The following is a 20,445-nucleotide window of genomic DNA, read 5'->3' as shown; positions in this document are numbered from 1 at the left end:
ATAATTATATTACAAAAACTATCATCTAATACATATATACATAAATTTACGTTAAAAGTTCATTAAAATAAACAATGATAAACAACGAGTAGATAAAAAAGAGTAGACATGGTGTATACATACATATATTATTATACTAAAATATATTGAACTAAATAATTTAATCAAATTAAATTTAATTATTACTAAAAGGTATAAATTTTAATTAGCTTACTACTTTGATATATAATGATTATATTACAAAAACTATCATCTAATACATATATACATAAATTTACGTTAAAAGTTCATTAAAATAAACAATGATAAACAACGAGTAGATAAAAAAGAGTAGACATGGTGTCTTCTTCAAAACTGTTATTATCATCATTCTGACCAACGAGCAAGTTATACGGAAATTATGTAAAAAGTCACGCATTGCATCCACAATATTATGCGAGGATTACGTAAGATTATGATATGAAGTCCCAGTCTCAGCAGTACCAGCTGCACCATCTGTTTAGATAAATAGAGTGATTAAATTTATAAAGAGCATTTATCTATATGTAAATTACCTTCACCAACCTTAAATGCTATAAATAGTGGTTGTCTATCAATTGGGTCGGCTTTATATTAGGTTCGTGGCGATGTTGGTGGTTCAGCATTGTTAGATCTAGCAGCAGGTACTTGTCCATGTAGCATATTGATTGTTGATTTGTAGCACAGCTAGAAGAGAATTTTTAAAAAAATATGTATATTATTTTCATAACCATATATCAATAATTTCTGTATGTATGAAATAATCACCTTTCATAAGAATTAATTGAATATGGTGGTGCAAATGGATGATACGTTACAATTGTGAATTGATTCTTTGACAAAAAAACTTGCCAATGGCACTTTCTCCTTAAAATCATAGGCAAATACATGACGTAAGGTGGGTCGAGGTGGTTTACCATAACGCAATGCACGTATCTGGTTGTAATCAGTGATAATTGCATCGTTGCGCTCGATGAGATCAAGTACGCTGTTGACATTACATTCCAACCAGGGCAAACATAAAGGCAAACCAGTTGATGTAAGGCTGGAGATTGACTATGTATAAAAAATTAATTGTTATTAATGTGAAATATAATAAGTTATAAATTTAATAAAAAATACTTACGAGCCAGAAATTTCTGACGGACAGTATGACTTATTCAACACACGTTTATCAGTTTGTACTGACATTTCTTCTAGTAACGGATGTAGAACATCCGGAAACTTCAGCAATCCACATTTTAGAGCTTCATCAGATTTTTCACATTCTATTTAAAGTTTAATAATGATGTTTAATATTATAATGATGAATAATAAATTTAGTTAATAAAAAATACCTCCTAAAAGACAGAATAATGCTAATGCCGCCGGAGGTTTTCTTCGCGTCGTCGGCGGTTTTCTTCCCGTCGTCGGACACTTTCCTGGTGCCGCTGGTAGTTTCCTGCTGGTCGGCGGTTTCGTTGCTGCTGTTGACGCTGGGGTTGCTGAAGAAAGAGACAAAAAATGTTATTTTAATATTGCATTTAATATAAATCATAATATAATATATATATATTTTAAATTATTTACATACATTTTTACCGTCAACCAGCAGCCCAATCAATACGCCAGTTAATATATCCCGATTCTGAAAGGAAAGCATTAAAAATTTAATATTTATATTTTTAATATTATTATTATAATATTATTATTTTTAATATTATTAGTTGTATAAATTACAAATTTTTAAATATATTTTATTAATTTAATTTCATAATACTTACCATTGCTTCAACCTTCGCACACACTTAGTATGAAACATAAACGCAAACTGAATGTTGCATTTGCATTTTGCTTATTTCATTTTCGTAAACAAAAATAATTGCTTGAAAATAGTCCAGCATTTTCAAACCCTGAAATTTATCACACATAAAACGAAAACAAACACTAGATGGTGTTGGCTGTTAAACCCTAATTAGTTGCTGTATGACTCAATTTATTTATTGATCAAATGCAAATTTTTTAAAAATCATTATAAAAAAAACTGTGCATACGATTATTATGAATTTTGAAATATTGAAAGAAAACTCCTTCGTCTTTATATAGACATATAGGTTATCCCGATCGGGGTTTTGCACGGTAAGATATTTGATTGCAAAAAATTATAACCTCAAAAAAAAAATTCCAATATTTTTTGATGAAATTCTTTTGATATGAATTATATACTAAATTGATATTATTAAATAATTGTTCAGTCATATATTTTTTAACATTTGTCATCTTTATTTTTTTTTCAAATGATTGTTTTAAGAGAAATAATAATTTTTATATATGATTGAATTGCCTTGTTCGAAGAATAATTCGATTTTTATGATTTTTTTTGTAATTGAAAGTTTGTTTTATTATCTTTAAAGGCTTTTATGTGCATTGTGATTCTTGTAATAATATTTTTTTTTAATTAATGTTTTTTAAAAGGATAGATAGTCGCTTTTTTTATTGTTTAATTCATTAATTTGCAACAAATACATAAATTCCATAAAGCGAATACGAACGGTAGATGGTGCTTGCAGATAAGCTTTCTAAAAATAGTGTTAAGCGCATTTTTTAATATTACTTACAATATATGTATATAATATATCATTTAATAGAATTATGAAAATAAGTTTAAATAAAATTTTTTTATTAAAAACGTATTAAAAAATAAACATGATATATGAAATATATGATATATGAAAATGAATTTTTTTTTAATTAATTAATTAATTAATTTATTGGTTTTTTTTTTCCAGCTCTAGGTTTTGTTTTTGGATGCGTCGCATTTGGAAATCTGCAATTAATAAAAATATATATGTAAATATCATACTTATGTTTAAATAAATAAGCGTATAAATACTTACAATGATTGTTCTTTTTCTTTTCGGAATTCTGAAAAATTAAAAAAAAAATTATTAATTTATTTGAAAATTTTAATAAAAATTGTTTAAATTACATTTTTTTCTTTGTTTTCTTTCTCCCGACGACGGTTTTCCTCCAGCCGACGGCGATTTTCTTCCTGCCGACGGCTATTTTCCTCCTGCCGCCGGCGGGTTTCTTCCTGCCGGCGGCGGTTTTTCACCTGCCGCCGAGGTTTCTTCGCGTCGTCTGCGTTTTTTTCCGTCGTCGGACACTTTTCTGGTCCGCGGTAGTTTCCTGCTGGTCGGCGGTTTCGTTGCTGCTTGTGGACGCTGGGTGCGAAGAAAGATACAAAAAATGTATTTAATATTGCATTATATAATCATAATATATATATATACTTAAATATTTACATACTTTTTTACCGTCACCAGCAGCCCATCAATACGCCGTTAATATCCGTTTCTGAAAGGAAGCATTAAAAATTAATATTTTATTTTTAATTATTTATTAAATTATATTTTATTATTATTACTTTGTACAATACAATTTTTTTAAATATATTTATAATTAATTTCATAATACTTACATTGCTTCAACCTCGCACACACTTATATGAAAATTAAACGCAACTGATGTGCATTGCATTTTGCTATTTCATTTTCGTAAACAAAATAATTCTTTGAAAATAGTCCAGCATTTTCAAACCCTGAAATTTATCACACTAAACCGAAAACAAACACTAGATGGTGTTGGCTGTTAAACCCTAATTAGTTGCTGTATGACTCAATTTATTTATTGATCAAATGCAAATTTTTTAAAAATCATTATAAAAAAAACTGTGCATACGATTATTATGAATTTTGAAATATTGAAAGAACACTTCTTCATCTTTATATAGACATATAGGTTATCCCGATCGGGGTTTTGCACGGTAAGATATTTGATTGCAAAAAATTATAACCTCAAAAAAAAATTCCAATATTTTTTGATGAAATTTGTATGATATGAATTAAATATTAAGTTGATATTATTAAATAATTATTCAGTCATATATTTTTTAACATTTGTCATCTTTATTTTTTTTTTCAAATGACTGTTTTAAGGGTAATAATAATATTCATATATGATAGAATTGCCTTGTTCGAAGAATAAGGCGATTTTTATGATTTTTTTTGTAACTTAAAGTTTGTTTTATTATCTCTAAAGGCTTTTATGTGCATTGTGATTCTTGTAATAATATTTTTTTTTAATTAATGTTTTTTAAAAGGATAGATAGTCGCTTTTTTTATTGTTTAATTCATTAATTTGCAACAAATACATAAATTCCATAAAGCGAATACGAACGGTAGATGGTGCTTGCAGACAAGCCCATATAATTAGCTGGACTCCGCATTCGGCGCTATCACTCAATTTATTTATTGATCAAATGCAAATTTTTTAAAAATCATTATAAAAAAAACTGTGCATACGATTATTATGAATTTTGAAATATTGAAAGAAAAATCCTTCGTCTTTATATAGACATATAGGTTATCCCGATCGGGGTTTTGCACGGTAAGATATTTGATTGCAAAAAATTATAACCTCAAAAAAAAAATTCCAATACTTTTTGATGAAATTCTTTTGATATGAATTATATACTAAATTGATATTATTAAATAATTGTTCAGTCATATATTTTTTAACATTTGTCATCTTTATTTTTTTTTCAAATGATTGTTTTAAGAGAAATAATAATTTTTATATATGATTGAATTGCCTTGTTCGAAGAATAATTCGATTTTTATGATTTTTTTTTGTAATTGAAAGTTTGTTTTATTATCTTTAAAGACTTTTATGTGCATTGTGATTCTTGTAATAATATTTTTTTTTAATTAATGTTTTTTAAAAGGATAGATAGTCGCTTTTTTTATTGTTTAATTAATTAATTTGCAACAAATGCATAAATTCCATAAAGCGAATACGAACGGTAGATGGTGCTTGCAGATAAGCTTTCTAAAAATAGTGTTAAGCGCATTTTTTAATATTACTTACAATATATGTATATAATATATAATTTAATAGAATTATGAAAATAAGTTTAAATAAAATTTTTTTATTAAAAATGTATTAAAAAATAAACATGATATATGAAATATATGATATATGAAAATGAATTTTTTTTTAATTAATTAATTAATTAATTTATTGGTTTTTTTTTCCAGCTCTAGGTTTTGTTTTTGGATGCGTCGCATTTGGAAATCTGCAATTAATAAAAATATATATGTAAATATCATACTAATGTTTAAATAAATAAGCGTATAAATACTTACAATGATTGTTCTTTTTCTTTTCGGAATTCTGAAAAATTAAAAAAAAATTATTAATTTATTTGAAAATTTTAATAAAAATTGTTTAAATTACATTTTTTTCTTTGTTTTCTTTCTCCCGACGACGGTTTTCCTCCAGCCGACGGCGATTTTCTTCCTGCCGACGGCTATTTTCCTCCTGCCGCCGGCGGTTTTCTTCCTGCCGGCGGCGGTTTTCATCCTGCCGCCGGAGGTTTTCTTCGCGTCGTCGGCGGTTTTCTTCCCGTCGTCGGACACTTTCCTGGTGCCGCTGGTAGTTTCCTGCTGGTCGGCGGTTTCGTTGCTGCTGTGGACGCTGGGGTTGCTGAAGAAAGAGACAAAAAATGTTATTTTAATATTGCATTTAATATAAATCATAATATAATATATATATATTTTAAATTATTTACATACATTTTTACCGTCAACCAGCAGCCCAATCAATACGCCAGTTAATATATCCCGATTCTGAAAGGAAAGCATTAAAAATTTAATATTTATATTTTTAATATTATTATTATAATATTATTATTTTTAATATTATTAGTTGTATAAATTACAAATTTTTAAATATATTTTATTAATTTAATTTCATAATACTTACCATTGCTTCAACCTTCGCACACACTTAGTATGAAACATAAACGCAACTGAATGTTGCATTTGCATTTTGCTTATTTCATTTTCGTAAACAAAAATAATTGCTTGAAAATAGTCCAGCATTTTCAAACCCTGAAATTTATCACACATAAAACGAAAACAAACACTAGATGGTGTTGGCTGTTAAACCCTAATTAGTTGCTGTATGACTCAATTTATTTATGGATCAAATGCAAATTTTTTAAAAATCATTATAAAAAAAACTGTGCATACGATTATTATGAATTTTGAAATATTGAAAGAAAACTCCTTCATCTTTATATAGACATATAGGTTATCCCGATCGGGGTTTTGCACGGTAAGATATTTGATTGCAAAAAATTATAACCTCAAAAAAAAAATTCCAATATTTTTTGATGAAATTCTTTTGATATGAATTATATACTAAATTGATATTATTAAATAATTGTTCAGTCATATATTTTTTAACATTTGTCATCTTTATTTTTTTTTTCAAATGATTGTTTTAAGAGAAATAATAATTTTTATATATGATTGAATTGCCTTGTTCGAAGAATAATTCGATTTTTATGATTTTTTTTTTGTAATTGAAAGTTTGTTTTATTATCTTTAAAGACTTTTATGTGCATTGTGATTCTTGTAATAATATTTTTTTTTAATTAATGTTTTTTAAAAGGATAGATAGTCGCTTTTTTTATTGTTTAATTAATTAATTTGCAACAAATACATAAATTCCATAAAGCGAATACGAACGGTAGATGGTGCTTGCAGATAAGCTTTCTAAAAATAGTGTTAAGCGCATTTTTTAATATTACTTACAATATATGTATATATTATCATTTAATAGAATTATGAAAATAAGTTTAAATAAAATTTTTTTATTAAAAATGTATTAAAAAATAAACATGATATATGAAATATATGATATATGAAAATGAATTTTTTTTTAATTAATTAATTAATTAATTTATTGGTTTTTTTTTCCAGCTCTAGGTTTTGTTTTTGGATGCGTCGCATTTGGAAATCTGCAATTAATAAAAATATATATGTAAATATCATACTAATGTTTAAATAAATAAGCGTATAATTACTTACAATGATTGTTCTTTTTCTTTTCGGAATTCTGAAAAATTAAAAAAAAAATTATTAATTTATTTGAAAATTTTAATAAAAATTGTTTAAATTACATTTTTTTCTTTGTTTTCTTTCTCCCGACGACGGTTTTCCTCCAGCCGACGGCGATTTTCTTCCTGCCGACGGCTATTTTCCTCCTGCCGCCGGCGGTTTTCTTCCTGCCGGCGGCGGTTTTCATCCTGCCGCCGGAGGTTTTCTTCGCGTCGTCGGCGGTTTTCTTCCCGTCGTCGGACACTTTCCTGGTGCCGCTGGTAGTTTCCTGCTGGTCGGCGGTTTCGTTGCTGCTGTTGACGCTGGGGTTGCTGAAGAAAGAGACAAAAAATGTTATTTTAATATTGCATTTAATATAAATCATAATATAATATATATATATTTTAAATTATTTACATACATTTTTACCGTCAACCAGCAGCCCAATCAATACGCCAGTTAATATATCCCGATTCTGAAAGGAAAGCATTAAAAATTTAATATTTATATTTTTAATATTATTATTATAATATTATTATTTTTAATATTATTACTTGTGTAAATTACAAATTTTTAAATATATTTTATTAATTTAATTTCATAATACTTACCATTGCTTCAACCTTCGCACACACTTAGTATGAAACATAAACGCAAACTGAATGTTGCATTTGCATTTTGCTTATTTCATTTTCGTAAACAAAAATAATTGCTTGAAAATAGTCCAGCATTTTCAAATCCTGAAATTTATCACACATAAAACGAAAACAAACACTAGATGGTGTTGGCTGTTAAACCCTAATTAGTTGCTGTATGACTCAATTTATTTATTGATCAAATGCAAATTTTTTAAAAATCATTATAAAAAAAACTGTGCATACGATTATTATGAATTTTGAAATATTGAAAGAACACTTCTTCATCTTTATATAGACATATAGGTTATCCCGATCGGGGTTTTGCACGGTAAGATATTTGATTGCAAAAAATTATAACCTCAAAAAAAAATTCCAATATTTTTTGATGAAATTTGTATGATATGAATTAAATATTAAGTTGATATTATTAAATAATTATTCAGTCATATATTTTTTAACATTTGTCATCTTTATTTTTTTTTTCAAATGACTGTTTTAAGGGTAATAATAATATTCATATATGATTGAATTGCCTTGTTCGAAGAATAAGGCGATTTTTATGATTTTTTTTGTAATTGAAAGTTTGTTTTATTATCTTTAAAGGCTTTTATGTGCATTGTGATTCTTGTAATAATATTTTTTTTTAATTAATGTTTTTTAAAAGGATAGATAGTCGCTTTTTTTATTGTTTAATTAATTAATTTGCAACAAATGCATAAATTCCATAAAGCGAATACGAACGGTAGATGGTGCTTGCAGATAAGCTTTCTAAAAATAGTGTTAAGCGCATTTTTTAATATTACTTACAATATATGTATATAATGTTTATAATTAATTAATTAATTTATTGGTTTTTTTCCAGCTCTAGGTTTTGTTTTTGGAGGCTGCGTCGCATTTGGAAATCTGCAATTAATAAAGATGTATATGTAAATATTATACTAATATTTAAATAAATAAGCGTATAAATATTTACAATGATTGTTCTTTTTCTTTTCGGAATTCTGAAAAATTAAAAAAAAAATTATTAATTTATTTAAAAATTTTAATAAAAATGGTTTAAATTACATTTTTTTCTTTCGTTTCTTTGAATTAAATATTAAGTTGATATTATTAAATAATTGCTTAGTAATATATTTTTTAACATTTGTCATCTATCTTTTCTTCTCAAATGATTGTTTTAAGAGAAATAATAATTTTCATATTTGATTGAATTGCCTTGTTCGAAGAATAATGCGATTTTTCTGATTTTTTTTGTAATTTAAAGTTTGTTTTGTTATCTTTAAAGGCTTTTATGTGCATTGTGATTCTTGTAATAATATTTTTTTAAAATTAATGTTTTTTAAACGGATAGATAGTCGCTTTTTTTATTGTTTAATTCATTTATTCACAACATATGCATTAAGCAAATACAAACACCATATCTTATTTGGCTTCGAATTATAGATGGCAGTAAGCCTCCTGCTTTGCTTCTGGGCCGTATATGGCGCTGTGGAGGTTCACGTTTTTTATCAATTAATTGGATTTTTGATAAAAAATGAACCATTTTTGAAAAAATAATATGGAAAAACTGTGCATACGATTTTCTTGATTTTGACTATTTTGGAAAGGTGATATATTTGTCTTTAAAGGAAAAATATCTTTATTGCCATCGGGCTTCTGCACGCTATGATATATATGTTAGAGTAAAATAAGGTAGAAAAAAAGGTTATTTTTTATCATATTTGTATGATAAATGTAAAATAATCGATTGACGATTTAAAATTGTATTTCGTGATGTGTTTCTGATCATTTTGCGTTTTCACTTTTTTCAAATGTATTATCTGGAGTGAGATAAGATATTGATTTTTGACATGTTTTTGTGCGAATTCCACGCATACGATTTTTCTGATTTTTACTTTATTTGAAAGCCTGATTTATTGCCTTTCAAATGCATGTGCGTGCAAGTCCATCGAACTCTTAGTTGTTTTTTAATAATTTTTTAAGTAAAAAAAGTCAGTTTTTTTAAAAAATTTGGTTTTTTTATTTTGTGAATATCTCAGCTATTGCGCAACATTCAGATATGAGGTATATACCAAATGAAAGATTATTGAATTTTCTTTCTAAGTCATATTTCTTATTTCTTGAGAAAGCTTTAATTTATCTAATATTGACAAATTAGTAAACTTAGAAAAATTTCGTGTTCCAATTCCGGTTTGGACCTCCCAGCATCGTTGCTATCTTGGCGCTCGTTAAATGAAGCCAATTTTTGCTCAAAGTTCGAGTTTTATTGTGCCTATTTTTATATGGCAAAATCGACTTTGGATGCTAGTTTTGCGCTCAAAGTCGATTCCAGCCAGCAAAGTTCGTAATGTAAACATAGTATAAAATTTATATTTAATTAAATATTATTAGTATCCCCTAACACAATATAACAGCCAACAAATGCCTGCTACACAATTCAAGGCATGATATGGCGGTATATGTTATGCAGTTTACAGACGAAAATTTACTTGTTTATATGCAATATATATTTGATAATTTTAGAAAATCTGTCTACTCATTTTTAATGATTTATATACCAAAATATTCTAGAATATGTATATTTTTCAAAAAAAATACCGTGCAACATTCTACCATTTCGTAAAATTTATAATTTATTAAATATTATTATTATCCCCTTAACACAGACTATAAACGCCTATAAATACCTTTAACAGAGTTCTTTATTAAACTTTACAGTGGTGGTGAGTTTTTAGCATTGTTCTGCTTTTCACCTTAATATGTTATTAGAATGGTGTTAGTTAACATATATATTTTTCGTAAAAAATCCACTTTTTTAAACATATATAATTAAAAAACGTTCTACTCGATTTTTGTGAAATTAGTTTCGTTTGAAACAGTGATCATTCTAGTTTTAGGAACCTTAAACGTGCTGGCTGTACTTCCTTCGAAATTTAAATAAAATGCAGTTATATTGGAACATGTGCAAAATGTGTACTTATTTCAATAATATTTATACATTTTTGTTAAGATATTGAAATGATTCTTATTTACTCGGTTTAGTGAGCACTTTTTTTCATACTTTTGTGTTTTAAAAAGCTTGAAATTTGACGAGTTTAGAAATTTGACTTTGACATCAAATTTCTCAACTCGATTTTTGTTTTTTTTTGCTATTGATAGCCTGATTAATTCTCTTTAGATGTATTTGCGTGCAATATTGTACCTTGTCTAGATTTTTCTAAAAATAAATTTTTTCAAAAAAAGTCGAATTTGGTCAATTTTTATTTTCCCTATAATTTAAAAAATACGCATCGTATTTCAAATTGGTTAATGCCAATCGAAAGATCTTTCAAAACTCTATAAGAATAACGCCTTTTGTTTTAGTTTAATTCATTATATTAACGAAAATATCATTTTTTAAAAATTTTTTGAAAATACAGCCCTGCATTTTCCAGCAACGTTGCTAACTTGGCACTTTATTTTTAGAAAAATCTTGAACAGGTACAATGTTGCACGGAAATACATCTAATAGAGAATTAATCAGGCTATCAATAGCAAAAAAAATCATAAAAATCGAATAGACCAATTTTGAGAAATTTGATGTTAAAGTCAAATTTCTTAACTCGTCAAATTTCAAGCTTTTTAAAAAATGTAAAACGCAAAAGTATAAAAAAAACTTTCACAAAACCGGATAAATAAGAATCATTTCAATATCTCAACTAAAACATCAAAATATTATTAAAATAAGTATAAATTTTGCACATGTTCCGATATAAGTGCATTTTATTTAAATTTCGAAGCAGGTACAGCCTGCACGCTTAAAGTTCCTAAAACTAAATTGATCACTCTTTCAAACAAAACTAATTTCACAAAAATCGAGTAGAACGTTTTTTAATTATATATGTTTAAAAAAGTGGATTTTTTACGAAAAACATGTATGTTAACTAACACCATTCTAATAACATATTAAGGTGAAACCTGTACAAGGCTAAAAATTCACCACCACTGTAAAGTTTATTAAAGAACTCTGTTAAAAGTATTTATAGGCGGTTGTATTCTGTGGTAAGGGGATGATAATAAAATTTAATTTATATAATAATAATATTTTAAATTCAATATTTAAATTAAATTCAAAAATATATTGCATATAAGAAACAAAGATTTTCGTCTGTAAACTGCTAACATATACCGCCATATCGAACATTTTTCAATATATATTAAAAACAAAAATAAAAAGTAGTACAATGTTGCACGGTATTTTTTTAAAATATTTTTCTAATATGAATTGATGTAAGAATTATCAAAATAGAGTAGCAAATAAAAAAGATATTAACAAAAACAACTTTTGAAACATATTCACATATGCATTGAACTCTGTTACAGGCATTTGTTGTTGGTTATATTCTGTGTTAGGGGACACTATGAAAATTTAAATAATTATAAATTTTACGGAATGGTACACTGTTGCACGGTATTTTTTTAAAAAATAGACATATTCTAGAATATTTTGATATATTCGATTGAAAACAACAGTAACAAAAAACATAAAAATAAAAATCAACGCAGTGCACAAACAACTTTACAAGAATATTTGCAACCCAAGCACAAACAGATATGAACTCCTAAAAGAAGATAGAGATAATGTACCAGCTCACAGTGAAACAAATATGAAAACAACCACACAAGAACAAAAAAATTCAAAAAAACCCAAACCTTCTCCAATTTACGTCCAAAAATTCGAACAATTTAGCACTTTAATAAATGCACTAAACTCACTAGAAAATAGTTAATATGATATAAAAGTTCTACCAAAGAATGAAGTCAAATTGCAACCATTTGACTCAACTCATTACACCAGCATAATAAAGCTACTAAAAGAAAAAAATACCGAATGCTATACGAATTAACCGAAGGAAGAACGAGGTTTTAAAGGGTTCCTACGTTGCATACACTATTCTGTGGATACAAATGAAATAAAAAAAGTCTTCACAAGAGCGGTCATGAAATTATTAATATCCTAAACGTATTGCAGCCACGAACCAAGACGCAATAAAATTTATTCTGTATAGAATTAAAACGAAATGTAAATAATAAAGAAATTTACTCAATTCAGTATTTGCTTCACTGCAAAATCCAGTTTGAGCCACTTCGCCCACAAAAAGTCATGCTTCAATGTTCTAACTGTCAAAAATATGTGCACACAAAAAATTTCTGCACTAAGTCACCAGTTTGTGTTAAATGTGCAGGAAATCATAAAACCGCCAGTTGTCCAACAAAAAGAAATACTGAAAACATCAGCTGTGCATTATGCGGAGGAAAGCATATAGCCAACTACAAGGGATGTGAGGTATACAAATCACTTAAAATCAAACGATATCCTATTCTGAGAGAAAAAGTAACACCCGTTCAAACAAGCCACCAACAATCTTCTAACTCAATAAACAATGCATCCATACAAAACACAAACACAGACGTTATCATATACGCAAATTACACGACAAACACCTGTTGAATCAAAGGCTAACAACTCAAAACTCGCAGAGTTAAAAGAAATGATGAAGCCATTGATAACACAAATGTCAGGAATGATGAACATTTTAACGGCGTTAGTAACAAAAATCAATGGGTAAATATAATGACTTGAAAATGGTAGCATGGAATGCAAACGGTATAAGTAGACATATCAACGAATTGAAAACTTTTCTGTACTCAAATTCGATCGACATACTATTAACCTCAAAAACGCATTTCACTGAAAAAAGTTTCGTTAAAATAGACAATTATACAATATTTCAAACCAACTATGCCGACGGAAAAGGACACGATGGAACTGCCATCTTCATAAAAAACTGTATAGTTAGCTCTGAATCAGAAAATCTTAGTACAGAACAAATACAAGCGACCACAATAATGATTGAAGATTCTCATGGTCTATCAAAATTGGCTGCTGCTGATTGTCCTCCTAAGTTCTTGTAATCGGTTATGTAAATACCGAAAATATTTTATTGACAAATAATTCTATTCTATTCGTTACAATTACTTCATTATCCATTTATTTATATTATTTTCGCGCCACTAGCGTGTTTCACATTTGTTCTTTCTGTCTCCCTTACTTCGTATCAACTGTCATTCATCTTTCATGCTGCCTCGCAGGGCTGCATTCAGCTCAATATTACTCAGAGTTGCTTTTTTACTGTTACATTCCGCCCTCCCGTGAATCTTCGCAAGATTCACTTATCTGACAAGCGGCTAGCTTGGTGGCTGGACGAGTTAGGATACCATTCTTGGTCTGTACGCCGGCTGATCTAACCTGACCGGTCTTGGAAGGAAACACTTAAACAATTCGACCCTTGAGCCATTGACCTCTTGGTAGCAGATTGTCACAAACGATCACAAAATCGCCAACCCTGAGGGGCACCACCTCCTTACACCATTTAGGGCGTCGAAAAAGTTGAGGCAAGAACTCCGTAGTCCACTGTTTCCACAAACGGCTGTTTATGTCTTGGAGGATATGCCACTGTTTACCGAGGCTGAAAGGTATGGTATCATTATAGCGTGTCTGTGTACTATTGGCACAGCCTAACAAGAAATGATTTGTGTGAGTGGCTCCAGCTCACTGTGCGTCAAAGGAATGTCTGTAAGCGGTCGGCTGTTAATGTTGTTTTCAGCTTCAATTAGTGCTGCCCATAACGTTTCCACCTTCGGTGCTTCTTCTCTGATTGAATTGAATAATAGACGTTTGATCATTCTTATAAGGCGCTCCCAGCAACCACCTGCACTGGGATTCTGCGGACAATTGAATATCCATTCAATTCCAAGTTGAATGGCTTTCTCACGTATATCATTAACATCAAGAAACCTTTTATCAGCACATAATTCTCTTTGTGCCCCAATAAAGTTGGTGCCATTGTCACTACGCATTCTGACTGGCGTACCACGACGGTTAATAAAACTGCGGAAACATAGTAGGAACGCATCAGTTGATAAGCTATCGACGATGTCTATATGCACAGCACGTACTGTTAAGCATGTGAATATGACAGCCCAGCGCTTCTCACGGCGACGACCAATAGTAACATGTAATGATCCAAACAGGTCAACACCTGTGTACGAGAACGGTCGTACATACGGCGTTATATGGTTGACTGGGAGCTGATCTATTGACGGTGGCGCTGGCTTGGCGGCTTCAAGGCGTTTTATGTTTATGTCATGTCTGTCCATTACCAGCGTTGATAATCGAGTAGCCAAGACTGCAACCTGCAGTTCCAACCTTGGCATGGATAGGAGTTTCCTAGGCGCTGTGCGAGTCTTACCTCAAAAAAAAAACTACATCGACTGCATATTGATGTTTAATTCGCAGATACACTGCTGCAGCAAATGCAACTTGAGTAGTGTCCATAAATATATGGATTTAGACCTCTTTGGCAATGTTGAGATGCGGCGAGTAGCATCTTGGTATGTTACAAAGAAATTGCCTATTCTGGCAAATTCGTCCCGAAACCCTTTTTAAAATAACGTAGGTAACAAGTCGTCCCAATTTAATTTGGTTTTCCAGGTTTCTTGCTATTAAACTTTGGCAACAAGTAAAAAATTCGCTAAGATGCCGTATGGATCAAATATAGCCATCACAATTCCTATATTACCCTCGATAACTTTGTCGTTGCTATTGACAATTATTTTTACTTTGTATATTATTGTCGTTAATATTGACAATGTGTTCTTAACACTTTGTAATCCACAAGTAACAGAATTTAAAATACAATGAATTTAACTTAAAATTTTTACTACGCTATTTTTACAATATAAAGTTACAAAATTGTTTGCTTAAAATTTTTGCTTGCAGGTTCTACTAAAAAATCTCTCTACTACTGCGCACCAGTTATCTACCTCTCTTTTGTGTGTCTTTTTATCCGTCCCCTTCATATCTATCAGGGATGCCAGATGTGTTGTTTGGTTGTACTTGTTGCTTACTTACGTTTCACTTACGTATCGTAAATACGTTTGGGTGGACACCACATTACTCCCCTGCCAGTGATTGAGTTATGGACGATATCACGATAGATTGAAGGTAACGTATTTTTGGGGCAGACTTGTGGTTCTTCCACTTCGTGTTGCCTTGCCAGTATTTTCACTTGACGTGATTGTATCGGAGAGTTGTGTGTCGTTTACATTCGCCTTCAGTTCGCTGTTCGGTAAGAATGCTGCTTTTAGGCGGTCAATACTTACGCGTACTTGTTTTCCTTTTACCAGTAGTTCGAATGTCTTATCAGACCGACTTACACTTTGCAGGAAAACGTGGGTACATTTTTGTAACTGGTGTTGTACAAAAACTTTGTCCTTTGAATGTTGTGATACTGGGACGGGGCGAATGCTGTTCATGGCTTGTCTGAAGCGTTTCACGAATTCTGAACATACTTGGTTGTCTTTGATTTCCTCAAAAAAATCACATGGCAGCTTTAGTGCGCTACCATATACGATTTCTGCGGGTGTGGCGTCCAGATCTTCCTTGTGAGTATTTCTTAGGGCAAGGATGACAAGTGGAAGTACTTTGGTCCAGTGTTGGTCATTTTTACACTTTAAGGCTGTTTTTAACGTACGGTGGAAGCGTTCGATCATGCCATTGCTTTGTGGACGCCGAGGACTTGTTCGCAAGTGTCTTACGCCTAGTGTGCGTGCCAGCTCGTTAAAAAGTTGGGATTCAAACTGACGACCTTGATCAGTGGTGATTCGCGTTGGTACTCCGAAATGTGTTATCCAACCATTAATTAGTGCAGTAGCGACTGTTGAAGCATGAATGTCTTCAATTGGGATTGCTGCCGGCCATCTACTAAATCGGTCGATACAGGTTAAGCAATATGTATATCCATTTTTGGTAGGTAGTGGTCCAATTAGGTCGATATGTATTGCTGCGAACCGTTGTTCTGGCGTTGTAAAGCTGCCAATTGCTGTTTTGTTGTGCCTAATGACCTTTGCACGCTGGCACGGAATGCATGTTCGTACCATTCGAGTGATGTCCTGCTTCATATTCGGCCACACGTACTGCTTACTGATGAGTTTAACAGTGGCTTTTTTACCTGGATGTGAAAGGCAATGCACGGCATTGAAAATGTGTTGTCGAAATGATTTAGGAATGAATGGACGTGCATTCACTGTTGACATATCACAGGCGATGGATATTGTTGCGCCTGGAATAGGTATAAGCTTGAGTTTGAGCGCGGTATTGTTGCTGGTTAAGAAATCGTTGGTCTCATTATCTTTTTTTTGACTTTGAGCCAATGATTCAAAATTTATATCTCCGTCTTTGCTGATCACTTCGATACGAGATAGAAGATCTGCCACTATGTTATCCCTTCCTGAGATGTGACGTATGTCCGTTGTGAATTGACCAATGAAGTCGAGGTGTCGAAGTTGACGTGGAGATGCTTTTTCAGGTTTTTGCATAAAAGCGAATGTAATCGGTTTATGATCAGTTAAAATAGTACATTGTCTTCCTTCTATAATATGCTTGAAATGCTTTACCGACTGATATATTGCAAGCAGTTCACGATCATAAGTACTATAGCGCTTCTGTGCGTCTGTCATCCGCTTGGAGTAGAATCCTAATGGTTTCATTTGTTTGTTGCAAACGTGATGAATTGCTGCACCAACGGCGAAGTTACTGGCGTCTACGTTTAGAACTAAATGTGCTTCTGGTAGTGGATGTGCTAGGGTTACTGCATCGGCTATTGCTTGCTTACATTGTTAAAATGCAGTCTCAGCTTCTTGTGTCCAGACAATAAGACTTTTGTCCTTCTTTTTGTTGCCTTTGATAACCGCTTGCAATTGACCTTGCATCACCGCTGCGTTTGGAAGAAATCGTCGATAAAAATTCAGCATGGCCAGGAATCTACGTAGTTCGTATGCTTGTACTGGCTTTTTGAATTTTGTAATGTGGTTGATTTTCTCTACTGGGGGACTAACACCATGTTTGTTTACACGATGTCCTAGGAAGGTCACTTCGTTATTAGCAAAAACACATTTACTTACATTAATTTTTAACCCGTGCTGCTGGAGGCGTTGGAATACCGTTGTGACATGTTGGTAGTGCTCTTCTTCACTGCTGGACGCGATACAAATATCGTCAATGTAGCAGACGACGAAGTCTAGACCTGAAAGAACTTGGTCCATATAGCGTTGAAATGTCTGCGCGGCATTGCATAATCCAAATTTCATCACGTTGAATTCAAAAAGACCAAATGGCGTGATGATCGCTGTCTTTTTTGTCTTCTGCAGCTATCGGTATGTTGAAATACGCTTTTTCGATGTCTATCGTAGTGTAGATTGACTTGCCGTTGAATGTTTGTGCGAAGTCTTGGATGTGTGGGATAGGATATCGGTCTGGTAACGTTTGTGAGTTGAGTCGTCGATAATCCCCACATGGTCGCCACGTGCCGTTCCTTTTAGAAACCATATTCAACGGGCTAGCCCAATCGCTCTTCGAGTGGGTGCAAATTCCATGACTTAACATGTACTCGAATTCTTGACGAGCTATCTGTAATATACTTGGGTTCAGCCGCCGAGCGCGTGAAAAAACAGGACGTCCGCTAGTGTAAATGTGATGTTGAACCGTTGTTTTTGTTGTGTTCAACGAATTAAATGTTAGTAGTGAAGTCAGGTCCTTGAATTTGGCCAGGAGTTTCTGGTACTTGTTGTCGCTGTTGACTGAAGAAACTGGAGAGTAGGCTGCAATTTCAGCTATGCACAACGTCTGCAACTTCGGTTGATTGTCGATAATTCGCTTGTTAGCGACGTCGACCAATAAGTTGAAGTTTTTGAGGAAGTCGGCTCCTAGTATTGGCTTTGACACGTCAACGATGGTGAAATACCAGGCGAAACTTTTCCTCAGCCCCAGATTGAGTGTCAGAAGTTTGGAACCATATGTTTTAATGTGTGATCCGTTCGCTGCAAACAGTGTACTTGTTGTGGGTTTGGATTTAGGGTTAGCGATTGCGGTTATCGGGAAAACCGAGAAATCTGCGCCCGTATCCACCAAAAATTTGTGTTGAGTCTTTTTGTCAACAATAAACAGACGGCTTGACTTATAACCACTAGCGTCATCTACCGTCTCTGGCAAAGCTGTTTTTAGTTTTCCGTTGCCTTGTATTTGCAAGGTTTGGTACATTTGATTGCATTGGCACCAAACCTGTAATGGTAGAAACAAAGAGGTTGCTTACTAACCTGATTTTCAGAACGTGTGCGGATGTGCTGGACTGGATCACGATCTGTTGTTCGAAATCGAGGTCTTCTATTTGAGTATTGTCGCTGCTTTATTTCAGCTACATCTTTGCTCAGTTGTAAAACGGCGTTTTTTATGGTTTGAATTTCTTCAATTGATGATGACTGTGCTGATTGAGAATTTTTTGCACCATCTACAGTGGCTACAGAACCATAACTCCCCATCTCCATCATTTTATCAGCTTGAAGTGCGCATTTGTCAAGATCACCGTCAGCGATGGACACAACAGCTCGCACTGCAACGGGCAAACGATCTAGCCAGAATTGTTTCAGTGCGCCGTCATTCATGGCTTCAGCTGCTAGGTCGCGCATAGTGCGAAGTAATTGCGATGGCTTGTTGTCATGAAGTTCGCACTCGAGTATGAGTCTGCGTAGCTTTTTGTTTTCAGAGTCAGCAAAGTCTTGTATCAGGCGATTCCTTATTGCGTCGAATTTGTTTTGAGATGGAGGTGATCTTACAATATCTGCAACGTTTCTTAGTGTAGACCCGTCCAACGAACCAATCACGTAGTCGTATTTCGTCTGGTCTTGTGTAATGCGTGCGTTGCGAAATTGCGCCTCCATCTGCAGGAAGTATAAGTCGGGGTCGCGTTTGCAAAATACCGGCGGCTGGACACCTATGCGGCAAATTTCTGCCGGTGTTGTACCATGCTGTACTGTCGTGCTGGTTGTTGCGCTGACTGCTTCGCCTTCGTTCATGATATTTCCCCTTGTTAAAGAATTTGCGTTGCGAGACTCTGTGGCTGCTACTTAGCTTTTTACAGATTGTTGTTTTAATTCCGGCGTCACCAAATGTGGTTTTAATTCCCGGAATCACGTCGGGGTCACCAATTTGTCGTTGCTATTGACAATTATTTTTACTTTGTATATTATTGTCGTTAATATTGACAATGTGTTCTTAACACTTTGTAATCCACAAGTAACAGAATTTAAAATACAATGAATTTAACTTAAAATTTTTACTACGCTATTTTTACAACATAAAGTTACAAAATTGTTTGCTTAAAATTTTTGCTTACACGTTCTACTAAAAAATCTCTCTACTACTGCGCACCAGTTATCTACCTCTCTTTTGTGTGTCTTTTTATCCGTCCCCTTCATATCTCTCAGGGATGCCAGATGTGTTGTTTGGTTGTACTTGTTGCTTACTTACGTTTCACTTACGTATCGTAAATATGTTTGGGTGGACACCACAACTTCTTTAGCTATGCTATGAAATTTTGTTAAGAATTGAAACGAATCATTTGTTACGTTCCAATACATTCCCAAAAATTTCTCAGTTTGGCTCTACCGATTCAAACAGACGGCTTCTGCACTCTCAAATGCATTCATGACGGTCTGTAAATTTAACAAATTTGATGAAAAATTACGAAGTTCAAAGCCGGCGTTTGCATTAATTTGCACCACTTGCTGACAAATTTGTAGAGTGTGCTGTTCTGTATCGAAACTGGCAACGAAATCGTCTACGTAAAAATTCTCATTGATGGCAGATACAGCTTCCGGATATTGGCTGCTATAACTTTCGGTATTATGGTTCTTAACAAATTCAGCGCAACAGGGCGAACATACTGCTCCGAAGATCAAAAACGTCATGACACATTGTTCGATCG

The 20,445-nt window shown here is 32.1% G+C and overlaps 4 protein-coding genes and 2 long non-coding RNA genes across 7 annotated transcripts; all 6 read right to left on the bottom strand.

The window, feature by feature from the left end:
• Positions 1 to 319: 319 nt before the first annotated feature.
• On the bottom strand, positions 320 to 2,199 carry LOC119672451. Of its 2 annotated transcripts, none has more exons than XM_038083504.1 (6): positions 1,782 to 2,199; positions 1,592 to 1,645; positions 1,145 to 1,502; positions 787 to 1,074; positions 555 to 705; positions 320 to 495 (listed from the first exon to the last, which is right to left on the bottom strand). In XM_038083504.1, the coding sequence occupies exons 3-5, from the start codon at positions 1,207 to 1,209 to the stop codon at positions 573 to 575; spliced, it is 486 nt and encodes a 161-aa protein (XP_037939432.1). In that variant the 5' UTR covers positions 1,210 to 1,502; positions 1,592 to 1,645; positions 1,782 to 2,199; the 3' UTR covers positions 320 to 495; positions 555 to 572. The 2 variants fall into 2 exon arrangements, with proteins under 2 accessions (XP_037939432.1, XP_037939433.1); XM_038083505.1 differs by having other exon boundaries at positions 565 to 705.
• A 582-nt stretch (positions 2,200 to 2,781) lies between these two features.
• On the bottom strand, positions 2,782 to 3,078 carry LOC119668080. The gene is made up of 3 exons (XR_005251461.1): positions 2,987 to 3,078; positions 2,895 to 2,922; positions 2,782 to 2,824 (listed from the first exon to the last, which is right to left on the bottom strand). It is a non-coding gene; the product is annotated as an uncharacterized LOC119668080 (long non-coding RNA).
• Positions 3,079 to 5,531: 2,453 nt separating this feature from the next.
• LOC119666307 lies at positions 5,532 to 5,869 on the bottom strand. Its single transcript, XR_005251407.1, has 3 exons — positions 5,824 to 5,869; positions 5,634 to 5,687; positions 5,532 to 5,544 (listed from the first exon to the last, which is right to left on the bottom strand). It is a non-coding gene; the product is annotated as an uncharacterized LOC119666307 (long non-coding RNA).
• Positions 5,870 to 6,632: 763 nt separating this feature from the next.
• On the bottom strand, positions 6,633 to 7,666 carry LOC119663781 (vicilin-like seed storage protein At2g18540). Its single transcript, XM_038073385.1, has 6 exons — positions 7,556 to 7,666; positions 7,366 to 7,419; positions 7,028 to 7,276; positions 6,936 to 6,963; positions 6,829 to 6,865; positions 6,633 to 6,654 (listed from the first exon to the last, which is right to left on the bottom strand). Exons 1-6 carry the CDS (start codon positions 7,556 to 7,558, stop codon positions 6,633 to 6,635), a joined length of 393 nt encoding a protein of 130 aa, XP_037929313.1. The 5' UTR covers positions 7,559 to 7,666.
• A 6,474-nt stretch (positions 7,667 to 14,140) lies between these two features.
• On the bottom strand, positions 14,141 to 14,839 carry LOC119663771. Its single transcript, XM_038073375.1, has one exon. It carries the CDS (start codon positions 14,837 to 14,839, stop codon positions 14,141 to 14,143), a length of 699 nt encoding a protein of 232 aa, XP_037929303.1.
• A 2,944-nt stretch (positions 14,840 to 17,783) lies between these two features.
• On the bottom strand, positions 17,784 to 19,534 carry LOC119663750. Its single transcript, XM_038073353.1, has 2 exons — positions 18,779 to 19,534; positions 17,784 to 18,743 (listed from the first exon to the last, which is right to left on the bottom strand). Exons 1-2 carry the CDS (start codon positions 19,532 to 19,534, stop codon positions 17,784 to 17,786), a joined length of 1,716 nt encoding a protein of 571 aa, XP_037929281.1.
• Positions 19,535 to 20,445: the final 911 nt, after the last annotated feature.

This window comes from Teleopsis dalmanni, chromosome 1 (genome assembly GCF_002237135.1).
Source record: "Teleopsis dalmanni isolate 2A chromosome 1, ASM223713v2, whole genome shotgun sequence".
NCBI classification, from domain to species: domain Eukaryota; kingdom Metazoa; phylum Arthropoda; class Insecta; order Diptera; family Diopsidae; genus Teleopsis; species Teleopsis dalmanni.
This window is presented reverse-complemented; position numbering and strand designations above follow the sequence as displayed.

Bases quoted from the DNA above. Each gene is read 5' to 3' on its own strand.
- LOC119663781 (XM_038073385.1), bottom strand. The intron at 6,964-7,027 runs GTAATTTAAACA...TTAATTTTTCAG, and splicing joins AAGAAAACAAAGAAAAAAAT to AATTCCGAAAAGAAAAAGAA. The intron at 6,655-6,828 runs GCTGGAAAAAAA...ATATATTGTAAG, and splicing joins ATCCAAAAACAAAACCTAGA to TAATATTAAAAAATGCGCTT.
- LOC119663771 (XM_038073375.1), bottom strand. From the start codon at position 14,839: ATGCCAAGGTTGGAACTGCAGGTTGCAGTCTTGGCTACTCGATTATCA.
- LOC119672451 (XM_038083504.1), bottom strand. From the start codon at position 1,209: ATGTCAGTACAAACTGATAAACGTGTGTTGAATAAGTCATACTGTCCG. The intron at 1,075-1,144 runs GTAAGTATTTTT...TTTTATACATAG, and splicing joins CCGTCAGAAATTTCTGGCTC to TCAATCTCCAGCCTTACATC. The intron at 706-786 runs GTGATTATTTCA...ATTCTCTTCTAG, and splicing joins TCAATTAATTCTTATGAAAG to CTGTGCTACAAATCAACAAT.
- LOC119663750 (XM_038073353.1), bottom strand. From the start codon at position 19,534: ATGAACGAAGGCGAAGCAGTCAGCGCAACAACCAGCACGACAGTACAG. The intron at 18,744-18,778 runs GTTAGTAAGCAA...CTACCATTACAG, and splicing joins GCACACGTTCTGAAAATCAG to GTTTGGTGCCAATGCAATCA.